An 18005-nucleotide genomic window follows, 5' to 3' on the forward strand; every position below is an offset into this window, starting at 1 on the left:
TTGGCAACAGCGGTCATTATTCATCTGCTTCTTTTGATTGCGGTTCTTTTTACAAAGTCAACTGACCTTGTGGTCGTTGTACGTGCTGCTGCGTTCTGTCGTTGTCCATCACAGTAAAAGGCTTTTATTCTGCTGCACCTTCTTATAGACCTGTGTGGTCAGCGTGGATAAAGCCAGGCCATACGTGTAGAAGCAGATTCAGGTTTGTATGGGAGGCTCAGCCTGGCCTTGACAAAATGTACTTCTGTGGCAGAGCACAGTATGTACAGGGAAACAAAGTCTGCTCCGTCTCAGGACAGACAAAACACACATATATTCCTGTCCTTCATCTGGATATTACTGGAACTGTGCTGTACCAAGGACACACTGTGACAAAAGCAAACATGCTTTTGAAAGTCTTTAGAGAATATCTTATTGTTCAACTCACTGGGGCTGAAGACAAATCCATGGTAGTTTATGGAGCACTGCAGGTCATGGTCATATAGATTTTATAACAGCCACAAATGCTTAATGTTTTTAACATAAACTAGCTCAGAGGAACCTCTGTAAAACAGAGAAAGTGTGGATGCTTTGTGGGTTTACAACTCAATGAATTTATCACAGAACAGAGGGAGAGGCAGAGAGAGAAATATAGTGGGGATTGTTTGTTTTTCAAGGTGTTGACAGTTAGCTGTTTACCACCAAGAAAGGCTTATAGTGACAATTTTTGGTTTATTTTCTGTTCACATCAAAACAACAAACTCCAGTATTTGTCCACTGAAAAAGTTTTAACTCAGCAGCTTGAATTTTTTTTTATTCCACCTTTCCCATTTATCATAGGATGGGGAAAATGTGGGTTCTTGATGGTTGGGATCTTCTTTGAAAACACCTGATTTAAATGAGCTGGTCATTAACAGAATACTGAATATGAGTTAGGGCTGAAAAAACATATTACCTTGCAAAAGTATTTAAATGATGCCTCTTTACCATCACAGTCTTCAATGTATTTAATATGAAAGGGAGGAAGATGACAGAGGTTTTTCAACATGTATCATACAATTAAAAATCTGAAAAGTGTGGCATAATTGTACGTGCCAATTTGCACCTGCTTTCAAATGTGCTAAATTTGGACACAGAACTATGGACACAATCTGATTCAGGTTTAATGAATTGCATTATGGGTGGTAAGTAATTACATTTGCACTTTCTGATGATCAGCATATGTTTTGCAAATTTCTGAAGAGATTTGTGTTAAATATATTATGTCTGCTATTCTCCTCATTTTGCTGACACGTTCCTGTTTGCATGTTTGTGGATCAAGTTGCACCTGGGTTTGTACCTGCAAACCTTTAAAGGATCAGGTCCACGTGTTTTAATGAATCTATGCTACAGATGGATTTCACTTTTCAACTTCCAATTAATTTAAATTATATATCTTTTTATTGTCAAGATTTTTTTTCTATAACTGCTGTGAACATTTAAAAAAAGATTTGATTAATGCTTATGTGAAATGTTCAAAATATGAAGTTGATTTGTCATGGTAGAGAACTGAGAGTAGACTGATCAGAAAATGGAACTTACTGGTGTAAGACTGGACAAATGGAAAGTAAACGGCCTAGTTAAAGACCAGATCTGATGATTTGGGGCTATGCATTTCAAGTAACCCCTAAAACATCTCATAGATGAAATATGAAGTTTTCCTCATATTGAGGTCAGATACTGACAGAAAAAAGGTATTTCAACCAAAGAATATACTAATTTAGAGGTAATTTTTCTCCTAGTATAGACATTTTGTTAACGTCTTTAACTTTACAAGTACTTTTTTTTTGTTTATCCAAAAATAATTACCTTTCTTTTTTTAAGAGAAAAAACAGTAGAAAAGAACAGAAGCTGTTCTTTTCTAATATGAACATTTCCTTTGGAAGAACTGAATATGTAGCAGGGTGTCTTGATTCTTCACATGACTGTGTGTGTTCAAACGAGCCGGACACTGACCAATCAGATCTGTCTGTCCTTCAGTCCCAAAGCTGACTGATCCTGGCAGCTTTATGAGGCTTTGTGACCGCAGCGCAAACAGAAGGACATGATGGTATTTACTCAGGTACATTCTGTGAAAGCACACGCCTGTATGAGCTCACACACTGCATACACCCTACACCCCGCATAGGGGACAGTTACTATCAGCTACAGATAATACACTATAGTTTGAGGAGGGACACACACTTGGTATGCATGTGTTCTGAGATAATGCGAACACACACACACACACACACACACGCACACACACACACACACACAGTTGCACTGAAAACAGCTGGCCTGTGTTCACTTGCAGATAGGATGTTGCATGCAGACACATGGGTGTCAGGAGTTCTCCAACCCCTCTGGGCAAGGTTGTGACATCGCACACACACACACACACACACACACACACACACACACACACACACACACACGAAGATATAAAGTTCACAGTACAGGGCCAAAGGCTAACTTAAGGGTGGAGGAGGAGTGTCCTGGGTCCAGAGCACATTGTGAGCCCTCATCAAAGACACAGTGTTTATGTGCACAGATCACCACTGATACCCATGACACACACACGCAAAATTTTTAGAGGTAGTGCGGTGTCTCTTTTGTCTCTCTCCCACTTTGTGCTTGAGTGGAATACGAAGACATGTTCCAGGATCATCTTTCTATTCACCTGATGCTGTAAAATCTTAACAGATTTTGTAGAAATATTTTTAAAAAAAACTTCTTTGCATGAGTGTCAGTTTAGAGATATCATACACTCTAATCAGACATGACCTCATGACCTCCTGCCTAATTACTTGCTGATCCCTCTTTTCCTACCAAAACAGCCTTGACTGATGGATTCATGTTCTCCACAAAACCCCTGAAGCTGTGCTGTTATCTAGATGTTCATAGTTGATCATTTAAGTAATGAGATTTGTTGGTCAAGCTCATCACAAAAATGCTGTTGACTTGATTAAATGAAAACGAGGCAATTTGGAGGTCAAACTTTAAACCAATCCTGAACCATTATCGCTTTCTGACAAAGTTCATTATCCAGTTGAGTTAGATACACCTGGTCTAAAACTTTGACAGGTGGTAGAAACATCCACATGGCTGACAGGACCCAGTGCTTCCTGAAACGTAAAACTGCCTCCACCAGCTTCTCACAGTGCATCCCGGTGCTATATGTTAAGTTCCCCAGGCAGGAGACCCACATGCGCCTGGGCATCCATGTGACCCAAAGGAAAACATGCCTCGTCATCAGACCAAGCTACTTTCTTCCATTAGTGGTTCAGTGTCTGTCCTTGTACTTCTGACCTTGGTCAATCACTTTGTGTTACAACCTCACTGTATGAAAAGTGCTTCATAGGTACAATTTGACTGATTGATTGCTTTGTGGTCCAGTTCTGATACCCATTATTGGGACTTTCAGTGGTGTAAAGGGGTTAACCTTGACTGGTCTATGGCAATGCATCTCCAGTTGCAATAAAATATAACCTAAAATGTATAGTTTTGGGTTATATTTTGACTTTTTATCAGTTTGTTTCTACCAGTATATAACTGATAGGCTATGTGAGCCTTTGTTTCCCACATAAAGCCTCAGCCACCCATGCTCTTCCTTCCTTTCTTCTTCATTTGATACCATGCAAAGCAGATGCTCTGTCTGCGCTGATGAAGACTCACTCATCTCAACACTAAGAGGGCAGTGTGACCTACATTTTTATTCAGTAGCAAATAATTACCATTGTGCAGAGCTGAAAATCTCAGTAGCATATTGAACCTCCATCCCACTATGATCCATCAACAAATAAGAATTTTTATTTACATAGCAATTTTTCAGCAATGAGGCAGTTCAAAGTTTCCCCATAACGAGGAGAAAAACTACAATCTGGCAACAAAAAGTAACTCAGTCCTTGTGAAGTGGCACTGTAAATTTGGAAAATGTGCCTTTTTTTTCCCACTGAAAGCTATATAGAATGTGTTTTAAGAGACCAGTTTGTATATGAAAAAATAAACAGTCTTACTAAAAATGGTTAATGAAAACAAAGGATGCCATGACACTTTCGTCTTTTTTTTATTAATCATTTTTCAATAAAGGGACAAAATGGGCGTGTGAACAGGATTATGCAGACATCTGCCAGAAAACACAGACAGTGGTATTCCCAATACAACTGAACAGAGACCCCAAACAGGTACAACAGAAATCATAGAGCTTGTTTTGTCCAATGACCACTGGCCACCATTAGAAAAGAAAACATAATAAAATTATAGTATAACGAAAACAAAAGAATAAAAACAAACCAAAAATATATGACTCCATTCCATGTCTCTGTTCAGAACAGAGCATATAGGTAATAATAAATAGTAGCTCCCATTGTAAAAGATAAAGTTCATGTTCAAGTTACAACAAACAGCTCTCAGAACAGGAATAGAAAAGGCTGATAACAAAATATTCCGCATTGCCATTTACAAAAAAAGTCTCAACTCAAGCAGGCTTCTCCACATCCCCCTGGTCATTTTTAAATATGCTTTGCATATGAAAGTATATTCACCCAATCTAAATATAAAGCACCATTTAGTATTTGGCAATGGAAAAGAAAATGCAAAAACATTTTATTTCTTTTTAAATGTATTTATTTTAACTTTTTTTTTTAAGTAATCCATGTACTGCATATTAAGTTTTTTTTTTTTTTTATCTTTAGATTTTTTTTCCTCCTCTCTTCTTGATGTTGGAATGTTGTCAGGTGGGAGAGGTGAGAGAGACAAAAGCACACAACAGAACAGGTCAACGTCAGCTTTCAGTACTGCATACAGGAATGGCAGCAGAGGGAGGAGAAAGAAGTGCGAATAAAAAAAGAACAAAAAGAAAAACAAAGAAGATATGTACAAACACCTCTGTGGACAGCAGGACCCAAAGCAGCAGCCATCTGATGGCCTGCGACGCCTCCCAATGCCACACATTTTAGCTGCTTTTTATGGGATGTTCTTTTTTTTTTATCGTTTTATTTTATTTCTTTAGACATACAAATAATTCGCACTATATTATCCTGCCAAATTAAAAAAATATACCGTGGCAGCTTGGGTTTTTTTCCACTACCAAAACAGGTATGGCAAATACCTTTAGAGAGAACAAGCAACAGTTAAAAATACGAGCCTCAATATAAATACTATAGTGCCTACTCTAAGTGAACATTGAATTCAAATACAATTCTAGAAATACAGAAAAAGTAGACCATAAATGTGTTTAAGTATAGGAACTGACATGACTGTGCATTTTCCTATATTTTAAGTTCTTTATTATATATTCATATATAATCTTAATCCTTTCCCCAATGCAAATTGTATTTCAACCTGAAGAGCCGTAAAGAACCAAGGCAAAAAAAGGAAGAAAAATGAAACAAAAAATCAGCACAAAATCTTTTTTTTTTTCGTACGTTTCTGAAATGTTTCACCTCATATTTACTGTGACGGGAGTACTGGATGCCATTGAGATGCAGTAACAAAAGTTAAAACATTTCCCACTAAAACATAGCATAGCTCTGTTTGTGAAAAAAGGTTCTATTTATGCCCGTGTTTAAAGGAGAAGTTCTACAAAAACAGAGTCTGATGGCGTGAGCAGCAAGATTGGAGTGTCTGTTTTCCAGGCAGCAACTTGTTCAGATGATGATAAATCACAACTTCTTTAAAAAAAAAACAAAAAAAAAAAAACAAAAAAAAGTGGTTAATAAAGCCAGGAGAAGTGCATTTAGTTTGCTACTATGTGGGAGCAGAGGTTAGTTTGGAGGAGAGTGTGCTCTTGGGTTTCCATGGTTAAACGGTCAACGGTGAAATGGCGAGGATACAGAGGTCAGGGGTGATGAAGCTGCTAGCAAAAAGATTTTGTGCGTCTTTTTTTTTCTTTTTTTCTTTTACCACTTGCAACAAAGGGATCCTCATCATCTGACAGCATTACAAAGATTTTCCCCTTCAGCGTTAATTTGTAAACTGGGAAAACTAAAAACAGTGCACTTCATGTCAAACAAATCCAGCTTGTAGACTCAGTCCATGTACCATCTCTGCATGGATGTGGGACAAATGCACACTTAGTGCTTTACATTGAACAGCATGAAGGAAACTGAATCAACAAAAACTCATTTTGGGTTCAAAATCAACAGAAAACAAACCAAAATGAAATGTAACGCGCCCTGTGTTAACCTACAGTGACTCGCAAAAGTGTACACACCCCTGTTGAAATGGCAGGTATTTGTAAAATACAATTTTTCAAATATTTTTCCATTTTTAATGCAGCGGTATATTTTCATTCACTTCAACTAAAAATTAACAAATCTGTTAGGAGAGTAAATAAAAAAAGAATCTGGTTACATAAATTTTCACACCCTTAAACTTAAAATGTTATTTCAGCTGCCTCTCCTATTACAACCTTTAAATCGTTTAAGTGGCTCTGCTAAACTAGAAATAAAGCTAATCTGGATCAATTAAGTTTATTTTAAATAAAGCCATGGTTTATGGTGATGTGATAAAGGCTCCAAATAATCTTATATACACACCATAACAGAGTAAAGAAAGCCATCAATAATTTTAATAATTACGGGACAACAGGAACATAAAAATGGGATTGGTCACTAAAACGTAAGAAAAGATAAGAATTGGTTGTAGATGGGCTGTATGAAATAAAAGAGCCTCTAATAAAACATCCAGGACTGATCGTATCTTAAAGATCTTGTGGGAAATAGTATATGGTCTGAACATTTAACCCAATACATAATGAAGAACATACCCACAGTAAAATATGATGGTGACAGCATCATGATCTGGGAAAGCTTTCTTTTGGTAAAACAGGAGATTTCATAGAGATGGATGAAAATATGAGCAGTTTCCTGAAGATGGCCTCATAATCTGAGAGATTTAACGTATTTTTCCAAAATAAAGTCTGCAAATATTGACAGGTCAAGATGTAAGACACTTTTAGACTCCAACCAAAGTGTTGAATGTTGAAATTTAATCAAATTATGCTTCATTGAAGTATTAGTTCAGGGATGTACACATCCAGATTTCACCTTTTTTTATTGTAGAAGATTTGTTTGTTCTTTTAGTTGAATTGTGGAGAAACAATTTCATTTTGCATGTGGAAAACATGTTAAATTGATTTGCAATATTATTTATTAAGTCATAAAAACCTGACATTTCCACAAGGCTGTGCACTGTTTTAAGAGCCACTGTATGCATACTGGTTAGCATGAAAACATTTCTGAAAAGCCCTAAAACACAGATACATGTTTTTGCAAGTGTCTCTTTCTCTGCTGATGGCCGTGTTTGGAGTTGTAAAGTGAAAAACATTGCCTTGTATCCCGTAAAGCATACGTCGCTTCCAGTTCTGTTTTGCTTTCTTTCTCTCTAGCTTGTTTTTTTTCCACTGCTCTTAAGTAAAGCTAGCTTAAATTTGAGCTCACATATTACTTTATGCATTGTTCCACACACTGACATGCTGAAGCAGCATCGTAGGTTTGTGCTAACGCAGACATGTGACACTCTGCGTCTCATCCCTATAGTTCAGGATTGTACATCTCATCACAGATTACCTTTCTCTCAAAAGCTTCACCATACCAAAAACAAATCTACAAATAATTCTGATATACACAATACTGCTTGTACCATGCTTGTCATGAAATTTCCAATTATAGAAAGCCTATTAAACATGTTAAAGGTAGCTAAATGATGATTTTGATCTTTCATCGTGAGTTGTCCATTTGAGTCATCAGGTGCTTGATGCAAGGACCTTTTTCTGTGTGGTCTAACTCTTTCAGCTTCGTCTGTGTGACCCCAAACTTAATCCAGATAAAATTATGGCCAATGCAGTCTTGAAATATCAAAGGCACTCTTCCTTAATCCTCCAAATGATAGTACAAATTGAGTTCTTAACACACTTTTTTGTCTTTTTGAAAGAAATTTGAGGCCTGTCGTCACTTTCAGTTTAGTAGTCAAGCCAAATACATGATTTTTTTTTCTTCTCTTAAACCCTGTGTGAACATGGCATCTTTTAGAAAGATCAGGATAAGTGCATTTCCAGGGTAGTAAAAAGAGGGTCAAGTAAAAAGACTGTTCACTTTCCATGTTACAAAACAAAGCTGTACATGATATGTGTTACAGAATGTACGCAGCATGGATGTATCTTTCTTCTCTTTTTTCTTTTTAAAGAATAAAAAGAAAATAACTGAATGAGAGAAAAACAGCAACACATTTACTCAACAACTAACCAACCAGGGACAAATTCTTTTCTTTTTTTCTTTTCTTTTTTGATTAGCAAAAAACATACTATGCATGCTGACTAATTCTTAAAAATGGGGGGGGAAAAGAAAACTCAATAAAAGGAAATAGTACACAACATGTAAATTATTGCACAAGAGAAAGGCTCGAAGTTTTGCGTCAATGCAAGAGTATTGCCCCGATACAGATCATGCATTCGATGGGTAATGGAAACAAGGTGTGCTGGTGCAGAGCACATGGTCTTAGGCTTCCACCAGGTTGGTGAAAGGGGAGTGTTGGGATTGGGGCAAATCTACAAGGGGGCTAGGAATAAACACTTGACTGTTGGCGACCCAGTTACAAAGGAAAAGGTCTCATTGTTCTGCCTTCTACTCTGACTTTATTTCGGTACTCAAAGGACGGTCACTGTGCCATTTTTTCATGTGTTTCTCCAAGGTGCTGTAAACACTGAAGGGCATTTGACAAATTTCACACTTGTACACATCTTTGCCCACCTGACCATGGGTCTTCATGTGGCGAGTAAGTTTGGAGCTCTGGGCACACGCGTAATTGCACAGCTCACACTTGTAGGGTCTCTCTCCTGTGTGACTGCGCCGGTGTACTGTCAGGTTACTGCAGTTCTTGAAAACCTTGCCACAGTACTCACAAGTGTCACTCCTGCGTCCATCCTTGGAACTGGGTCTCCCAGGACCCCCAAGGTGGGGCGTGCTGCCCCCGCTGCCTGTCCCACTGCGACCTGACATTCCCCCATCCAGTTCTCCTGGAGGGGTTGAGAAACGCAGGCTGCCATTCTCTGACGAGTGCTCAGATGATGATGCAAAAGGCGATTGTCTGGAATCCCCAAAGTTGAGAAAAGGGTCCTTGAGTTGTCGAGAGGCAGCGTAGCCAGCCAACCATTGGGAGTAGACATTTTCTGTGTTAGGGATTGTGGGGGTAGGCAGGTCAAATTCTTTCTCCAGTTTAATACGTTTTGAGAAGGGACTAAGTGGACTGGGGCTACCCAGAAGCAGTTTCTTTGAGAGGCCAATTGAAGAAGATTCATTAGGAGACGCTCCTCGTCCATTTACTGCAGAAACAGTGCCTTCCTCTACACGTTCTGTTTCCAAGACAGAGTCTCCATCGCACATGTTCCGACTGTGGTGATGGTCTCTGCTGAGATGGTGGTGCAGGTGGTTCTCCTGGGCCATGGCGTTGCGTTTGTGTGCGTTGAGGGCTTCACTGAAGTGCTGCATGCTGGCGGCCAGACCCATACCCTGCATGACCTCTGGCAGTGAGCGAGGGATAGATGTCTCATCAGCCACTCCGCCCAGTCGACTTCCAATCCCGCTGCTGTTTTCATGCTGCCGTGCTGCTTCCAGGCTCAGTCCGAAGTGATAGCTGTTGTTTCGCTTGGGTGGCCTCTCCCCATTCTGTACTTCCTCCTCTTCCCCCTCTTCTTCCTCCTCCTCTTCCTCTTCCTCCTCCTCCTCTTCTTCTTCTTCCTCCTCTTCTTCCTCTTCTTCCTCCTCCCCATTTTCTCGTAACATACGATTATTTTCACTTTTCAGCTTGGCCACCACTGATTTAAGTGCATTGCTTGCACTACCTATATGCTCACTAGTGCCGGGCTCTGGGGACGAGGCTATTGATAGACCGTCTTCTGACTTGCCCGTGTTTGGCGACGATGATTTGTGCATGTGCGTCTTCATATGTCGTTTCAGTTTGCTTGCTTGTGTGCATGCGTGATCACACAAATGACATTTGTACGGCTTCTCTCCTGTGTGGCTGCGCCGATGCACTATTAAATTACTCTGGAACTTAAAGGCTTTGCCACAAAACTCACAACACTTTGATTTCAACTGGGTGTTGGAAGAAGAGGGTGGTCCTGCTGTAGGGAGAGGGGTTGGAGGAGTGGTTTGTGAGCCCACAGGCGACTGCATCGAGCCTTGTAGTGGTGGTGGAGTAGCAAGATATGGAGGTTTGCTGCCCCCTGCACCGCCTGCACCTGCTGTTCCTCCTGTCTGGAATGGCTGCAGTAAGCGCTGCATGGGGCTTGGCCGGCTGGGTGATAGCGGGGGAGTAGACCCTGAGGTGTTGCCCGCCAGTTCCCGTAGACGCCTTGAGAAGTCCATTGTCGGAGGTGGGTCTAGAGGCAGAGGAGGATTAAGGCGCAGCACCCTGTCAAAGGCACTCGGGTGGTGGGCTGCCAGCGCCAGCTCCTCTGGGCTCAGGTGGTGGGGATCCAGATGGTTTCGCGGAGGGGGGCTGAAGAGAGGAGGTGTTGGGGGGAAACGCTGATGATGGCCCCCAGGAACACCAGAGCCAACGGCACCTCCTGCTCCAATGCTGTCCCTTCCCCCTGAGCCCGAGCCAGGGATGCGGAGGAGGTTGAAAGGGCTTGCATCAGGTGGCAAATGGAGGCCATGAAGGGGAGGCTGAGAGGGGCAGTCAGCACCACCACCAAGGGAAGAAGGCCCGCCCATGCGTGGGGTGAGAGGACTGCCATGTTCACTTTCCAGGTAAATTCGAAAGCCATGGGAGTTCTGAGCATGCTGCAGCAAGAACCAGGCGCTGCCGTATGACTGCTTACACGTTGTGCAGGTGTACGTGGTTGGCTCCTCCTTACCTGTGGGAATAGAGAGGAAATGAACTTACTAACATGTTGACTACTTGTTGAACACTGCTTTGTGAAACAGACTTAAAGAAGAATGGACTGAATTTCTTTTAACACTTTAATGTAGAAAAAAATGCAGGACCTAAGGCCTAAACGTTACAGCGTTTAAAAAGGGTTGGCACATGGTGTTGAGGGCTTTGCAAACACAACAGCAGCTCTTATTGAGGTCATGCCCCACATGAGTAGCATGTGAGAAGTACTGTGTGTATCTCTTTTTCTCCCAGACTGCTTTGGGACATAATTTCTCCCCTTAGATGGACTGAGAGTCCTCCATTGTCAGCAGGAGAACAAAGATGCAGGCTATCCCTGTGGACCGTTACTTCTTACTGATCTACCAAAACAGACTCGTTGGTGAATTCACACACATAAAAACACACCCTCACACACACACACACACCCCCAGGAGAGATAACGAAGAAAAACCCCCTCTTAAATCCTTGAAGTTAGTGAGTTCTTAGTGTTTTTTACTAACCATCTTTAGAAGTATGAAATCATAACATATTCATGAAATATGTACAATCTTTTACTATTAATCTTAGAAGAAGCTAATATATGCGCCAACTGAAATCCATAATCCATATACCTTTAATCCAGATAAATACGGTACATGCTTATACTCAATGACTCATCCAAATAGGTAACCTTGGCTGCTGGAGGAAGCTAAAACCGTAGGAGTGTGAAACCTTTCAGGCTCCCGACTGAAGAGGAAATCTGACGTTCTCCGTCTGCCTCAGAGCTTTTTTTTCCTCCCTCATCAAGCCATGCACAGTTGCTTTGAGAAGACGATGAGAGGAACATTTAAAACAATAATTGCTTTTGTAGGGGCATCGGGAACGATGACCTGTGGTGTGACCCGCAGAGCGTGTCTAATCTCATTAGTGGACGGAATGGACGGCCATCAGCTCGTTTACGAGATTAGACGACAAACGAACCCCCCGTCGCTGCTGTTCAGAGGCGACTTTTGCTAACGCAAAATGAAGAAGCACATCAAAAGCAAAGAGGAGACAATTTTACCAAAGTCCGGGAAAAGATCTTATTAAAATACCAGTTCAGTTTGTTTCTATGAAGAAAAGAATCACTATGGAATCATTGCTTTATCCATTGGCTCCTTTTTGAAATGCATAACAAAGAAAATGAAAGTGGTTCATCATAAAGCTTTTTGTGTGAGTACAAACACTCAATATTTATAACACTTTGTAAATTTTCATAATTGCAAAATTATCAATAGAAACTCATCAAATTGTGAAAGATGGATTTTGACCCCATGAAAGGTGCAATATACAGTAAAAAAATTAAGTCCATGTGCAATATTTTATACTTAAAAATGAGTTGAGGTTTTATTTCTCTCTCCTCTTATCACACTTCTCTTTTTCCACTGCTGCTACTTCAAGAGATCTTGATAATAGTAATAAGAATTTAAATTGACAAAACTGTTTATTTTGGTCATGGATGGTGGTTGTAAATTTATAATTTGAGTACAAAAAAAATTTTGTTCAAAGTTTAACATTAAAACCAACAAGCTAATTATTAAATATTTATTACGAAAATGTCAACCTATTTAAAGTTTGTCCATAGTTCCTTGGTAAGGATTTGGTCAGAGCAAATCAGGTAAGATGCTTTGGACTTTATCTGCTTCATGAGTGGCTTAACCCAGGACTGCAACTGTTATAGCCCAGTCCTACATACTTCTGCGTGGGGACGGTCTGACGCCCTCACTGCAGCTGCTGTCCATGCCTTTTACATAAATGTCCCTCAGACTCTTGGACAGACTTCGTAGTTCTCCCCAGAAATTATCATCTTTCATTTTGTAACACTTTTCTCCTTTCACTAAACTTCCATTTATACCTTTGGATACAACAGCTGACTTCTTTAGTAATGATATGTTGTGTTGTGCTGTCCTTGCTAGGTTAAATCCCCATGATTTTTCAGGAAATGGAATTAAATAATATTTATTGGTCTCATGTAATACAGTGAACCCTCGCTATAACCAGCTTCACCTTTCGCGGCCTCGCTGTTTCACAGATTTTTTTAGTGCAGTTTTTTTTTTTTACAGTGTATGAATGCGCATTGTGTTCTGATTGGCTATCAATAAATCCACTGCGTGTCTCGTCTCTGTCCAGTACAAAATGTGTTCAGCTTGGCAAATTTACACGTTTGTAAATTTCCTCCACGACAAAACCCAACGAAATGTTCTGCACCGACAAAGGCACCTGAAGACGTGTCAAAAAGGCAGAGGAAGATGCTAACTAAACTTCTGGACACATTTCAGAAAAAAGAGCACCAACAAATACCCATAATTATGTCCTTTTATTTCTTGAACAAATGCTTGGACCTGAAAACAGGTTTTGATCTTTGGTTTTGCTCTATAGTTCTGTATAACAATATCTCTATGCGTTCTGTAAAACTTTATAAACTGGGTTTCACCTCTCAAACTTGCCTGAAGTAGATAAAATTTTCAATCGTATTCTAGTTTTCGGAGTGACCAAAACTGATACCATTCAGGAGATATAAACCATAACTTCACATCCCAGTTTCTGAAACAAATGTTCGACCACGACTGTGCAAGTCATGAGCTCGACTCAAAGCTCAGAACTGAATCTGCGCTGACTGAAGCTGTAAGGTTAATGGATGTTGGAGTAGGCGACCGCTCCACTCTATCTCCCTGTAATATACTCCCATCAGCCACTTCATTAGGCAAACTCTTCACCACTCCAAGGTAGAAAAAAATGAAGTGAGAACGCAAAAGATGAAGACAGATGGAGTCAAAGAAAGGCAAAGACAGAAGTGAGACGACGATAATTCCTCTGGATTAAGTTCAATAAAGGTGACAAATACCTCTAACAACTCTAAAGTTTGAGCCTGGCTGAATAGATGGAGATGGCAAAAAAAAAGGAGGGGTATATAATAGCATCCGGTTCTTTACCTGGGGTAAATGTCAGAGCTTTGGAGGCACTAGTGAGACTCTAGAGAACACAGGCAAGCACTGTTTCAGAAATGTCCTAACACTCAATACCTGCCATGCTACAGTGACAAGCACAGGCATTAAGCCCTATTAAGCCAAGGGCATTGCCTGGACACTTATGTGGTGCTAGATGGAGGAGGAAGCCAGTAAGGCAGCCTGGCTCAGGTTTCAGAGCTCCTCTGTGTGTGTGGGTGTGTGTGTGTGCAGCAGGATCCCCTGGCTCCTTCAATCCCACTCTGAAGGAAATGTAGCACTTTGGCTGTCCGAATGGCGGAAATAAAGCTTGTGCACCACACTGAGGACACAGAGTACACACCTCGCAAAATGGATTTATTACGGCCATGCATCTTCACCAAGAAATTATAGCAAAATTATGGATTCATTCAATTATGGATTCAAATTACCTTTCAAATACGCCACCTTAGCAGTAGCAACAATAAAGTTAACAGAGCTAATAGAACTGCACTATAAATAGTCAGTAAAATAAAAGTAGGCTCTTAATGTGTAATGTATATTTTGTTTTACTTGTTCAATTAGTGCCTCCACATGTCCCTGTATATCCAGAAGTATCCTGTTTAGATATTTTATATGACAACACATTTACATTGTTTTTCTTTTCCTTTTAAATGAATTTACCTTGCAACGTCAGCCTGAATAACTGTCTGTTCCTCAGCCAGTCATTCTGTTCTATAAATTAGCTGGATTGCCACCATTATTCCTCTCCAACCAGCTGGGATTCAGAAACCAATGCCAGGTCTTGGCTACCAGATAGGACAGTCCTGCAACTATCACACTGGCCTTTCCACCGTCTCAGTTCGGTTTCTTTCTCTGTAGAAATGTTCTTTTCTCTCCTGTGTTTTAATTCCTATTGTCTTGTCTGTAAGTGCACCATACAGTGCAGCAATGCAACATCTCTACCACAGGTTAAGGTGAAAATGTACCTTATTGCAATCTGAAATTTCCATCAAACTCTGGGTTTTCAGGAAAACAGGCATAAGCCGATTCCCGATATCAAGATTTTAAAAAGCTATAAATCAAGACTGCTAACTTTTTCCATCGAATGTTCCTTGCAAAGTCCTAAAACAAAAAGAAAAAGAACCTGCAACCAGGGTGTTCAGCTAGATGTACAGTAAAGAAGTACAGCCCTCCCCCCACTTGTTGCTGTGCACTTCCATTCAGGTAGTTTCTCAACTGGTAGTGTATACTGTAAATATTGTTCATCAGACAGACCTAGTGTGAAAACTAAACAGGTGCCACTCATCACTCTTATTAAGCTAACACTGTTCTATAACTATATAGAAAAATGTTCTATATAGTTTAAAGTAATAACAAATTTAGTGAGTGTTTTTCTGCATTTTTAATTACGTCTCTCTTTCAAAATCAAAATAAATGTTCAAGATAACTATTCCATAACTTGAAATGATTAATGCTTATTTTGGAAAAGCTATTTATTATGTTGAGAATTTCTTGTGTTATTTACAAAGTTTTTATACCATGAAAACGAAACAAACAAAAGACTAGTCGTAAAGCAGGAGAAATTGATTTCTTGCAGATACACTGCAGACAAAAAGTTTGGAAGCAGCTCCAGCACCGGCCAGACATTCCTGTTTCTGTTCAGAGTTTTATGGGATTTTTTTGGAGCTACAGCATGTTCAGACTTTCCTTGTATTGGCATGACTATTGTCCTCAGTTTGCCCTTAGGCATACATTCATGTTACCAGACCATTTCTGAATGAACAAGTCACTGATGGAAAAGAAAGGCTTAGCTGGGATTTGTACAGTCACAACTTGAGTACAAAAGCAGAAAATAACTCAAGGTTATTTTGTCTGAAATTATTCTTAAGATAATCATGTTTGTTTTGATGGATTCTGATCAGGAGTATCGTTAGGATTTTATTTAGCTCACATCTTAATGCGAAATGAAAACATTTCACTCAAAGAAACACTTATCATTGCTGACAACTTCCTCTTTGTAATATATATTTAAATGTATGTTGTATTCTTTGGTACTGACTAAAACAAAATGACTGACAATCAATTATTATAGCTAATGAAACAAACACTAAAATAAAAAGTTTTAGTTCATCTGCTCCTATTAAAAAACAAAACAAATGCTACTACATGTATTTATCATACAAAAAGTGGAGAGTTAAAACTAATATAGTGTGTGACTGTAAAAATATGTTGTATAACCTATATTTCAAACAGTAAATGAATGAAATAAATAAATTTAAAAATAAATCTGCATGCCTCTCCTAACTGCCTTAACAATATACTTCTCTAAGAGAACTACTGTATTGCTGTGCAAAAGAAAACAGTTTTGTGTAATAAAACCTTGGCCAAAAGTTTATAGTTACAAACATTCTGCAATACTTTATATCTTAACCCAGCATTCCTGAGTCCTCCTGCCATCATGAACCAATAAAGTACGATGTTATTGCTCTCTCTAAAGCACACAACTGTCAAGATATTTATTATTTCTCCTGGCTTTATCAATTAAACGAATGCATCTTTGTAGAAAATCACTTGAAATCAAAATAAAATCTAAAAAAAAAAGCTATTATAAAATCTGGGACAAAAACTTGACTCTCTGCAGTGATAAAAGAGAGGGCAGAGTTAAACCTCTCACTATGAAAAGTTGTTTTGCAGTCCAGAGGAAATTGATCGGCACAGTCCTCCTCATTCAATTATTTTCCCTTTATGTTCAAGCATTCCTCCTAACTGGACAGCAAACAATTGGAATGCAAACAGTGGCAGCTGGTGTGCTGTCCGCTCGCCGAGGAGAGCGACGCCATCAAATAACAACACGAGAGAAATTGCTAAAAAAGAAAAATAAAAGCCACCAGTGCTCCGCTTGGAGGGAAATCAGCCTCTATTACTGGCTAGATCAAAGCAACTTCCTCAAACACAGCCATTTTAGGAAGGAATACGACAGCGTTGGTGCAAAGAATACTAGAAACCGGCAGACAATAACTAACAAACAACACTGAATATGACTGAGGAGAAAAGTCTGAATTCCTCAGTTTGCAGCCAGAAGGATTGTGCTTCTTTGAGGACTGAAGTGGCTTCTGTTCAGCTGCTTTCGCTTGAGCTGCACCACCATGAACCTGATCTCACCGAAATGACATTTGGCTTAAATCTATATCAAAATAATGACACACATATGGTCTGAATTTGACCACATCATACTGCAATTGGGCATTTTGTGCTGGGTTCTACTGAAAAGAGCTGGAGATAAAATTTGTAATAAATTAGGGTTATGTTTATACATTAATTGAATTGAGTCATTTCAAAAACTTCTTTTAAAAATGTCGTGAAATGTTTCAGAACTTTTTTTCTGCCTCTTATCAGACATCATCTTAAACTTTCCGTTTAGCTTGTGGCTCTGCTGCTATAGTCCATCTGAGAACGATGCCTTTACACAGATAAGGTGTTTAAATGCCAGAGTGATATGTTTATCTCTTTTTTGTTGAATAGTTGCAGGAATGATTCCACAACAGCAAGGAACGTATATAAGCCTCAAACCTTAAACCAGAAGTATAAAAATGAAGACATGATTTAAACCAGGATACATCTGTGTAATCAAAAAGAATTATGAAAACTGTCAAGCACATCTTGATGTAGTTTAACAAAAAAAAAACACAATACCACTATTTTGTTTCTGCGATCGAACGAAAAGAAATAAAATGTATTTTTATCTTCAAAAGAACGCGGTTCAGTCAGCGGTGGATTTGTCAGATTTATAGACTTTTAATCAATGGGAACATCAACAATACTGTCACCACAGAAAACCCCCAAGCTGAACTTAAATCGGCTTCAAAAAACTTTTGAAAAATGAGTGTCCAGGAAGAAAAGAACTTTGAGCGCATTTGGATTACCAAAGACAACAATGAATTATCGACCCGCTCTCTGATTACATGCTGTGTTCGAGCACGGAGGTGCGTTTGGACGTGTGTGTCTGCGTGGTGCTGCTAAACAGCCATGCAGTCCGGGCTGATGAGCAAGAATATCAATACAGTCTGTCTCTGCATGTGTGTGTGTGTGATATATCAATACCTTCTGTGTCTGTGTTTTGAACTCCTGCTGCGTTACAGACTGTGCTATTTGCAACTCTCTTACCAATCTACTTATGAG

The 18005-nt window shown here is 39.5% G+C and overlaps 1 protein-coding gene across 3 annotated transcripts in view; it reads right to left on the minus strand.

Annotated features, from left to right (window-relative positions):
- Nucleotides 1–4049: 4049 nt before the first annotated feature.
- Nucleotides 4050–18005, minus strand: part of bcl11aa (BCL11 transcription factor A a) — a 54988-nt gene continuing 41032 nt past the window's right edge. For all 3 annotated transcript variants that reach the window (XM_017309040.1, XM_008430340.1, XM_008430338.1), the window contains exon 3: nt 4050–10861. In XM_017309040.1, coding sequence (XP_017164529.1) covers nt 8625–10861 — 2237 coding nt within the window. In that variant the 3' untranslated portion in view covers nt 4050–8624. The remainder of the gene's footprint in view (nt 10862–18005) is intronic.

The sequence above is a fragment of the Poecilia reticulata genome, linkage group LG15 (assembly GCF_000633615.1).
Source record: "Poecilia reticulata strain Guanapo linkage group LG15, Guppy_female_1.0+MT, whole genome shotgun sequence".
NCBI classification, from domain to species: Eukaryota; Metazoa; Chordata; class Actinopteri; order Cyprinodontiformes; family Poeciliidae; genus Poecilia; species Poecilia reticulata.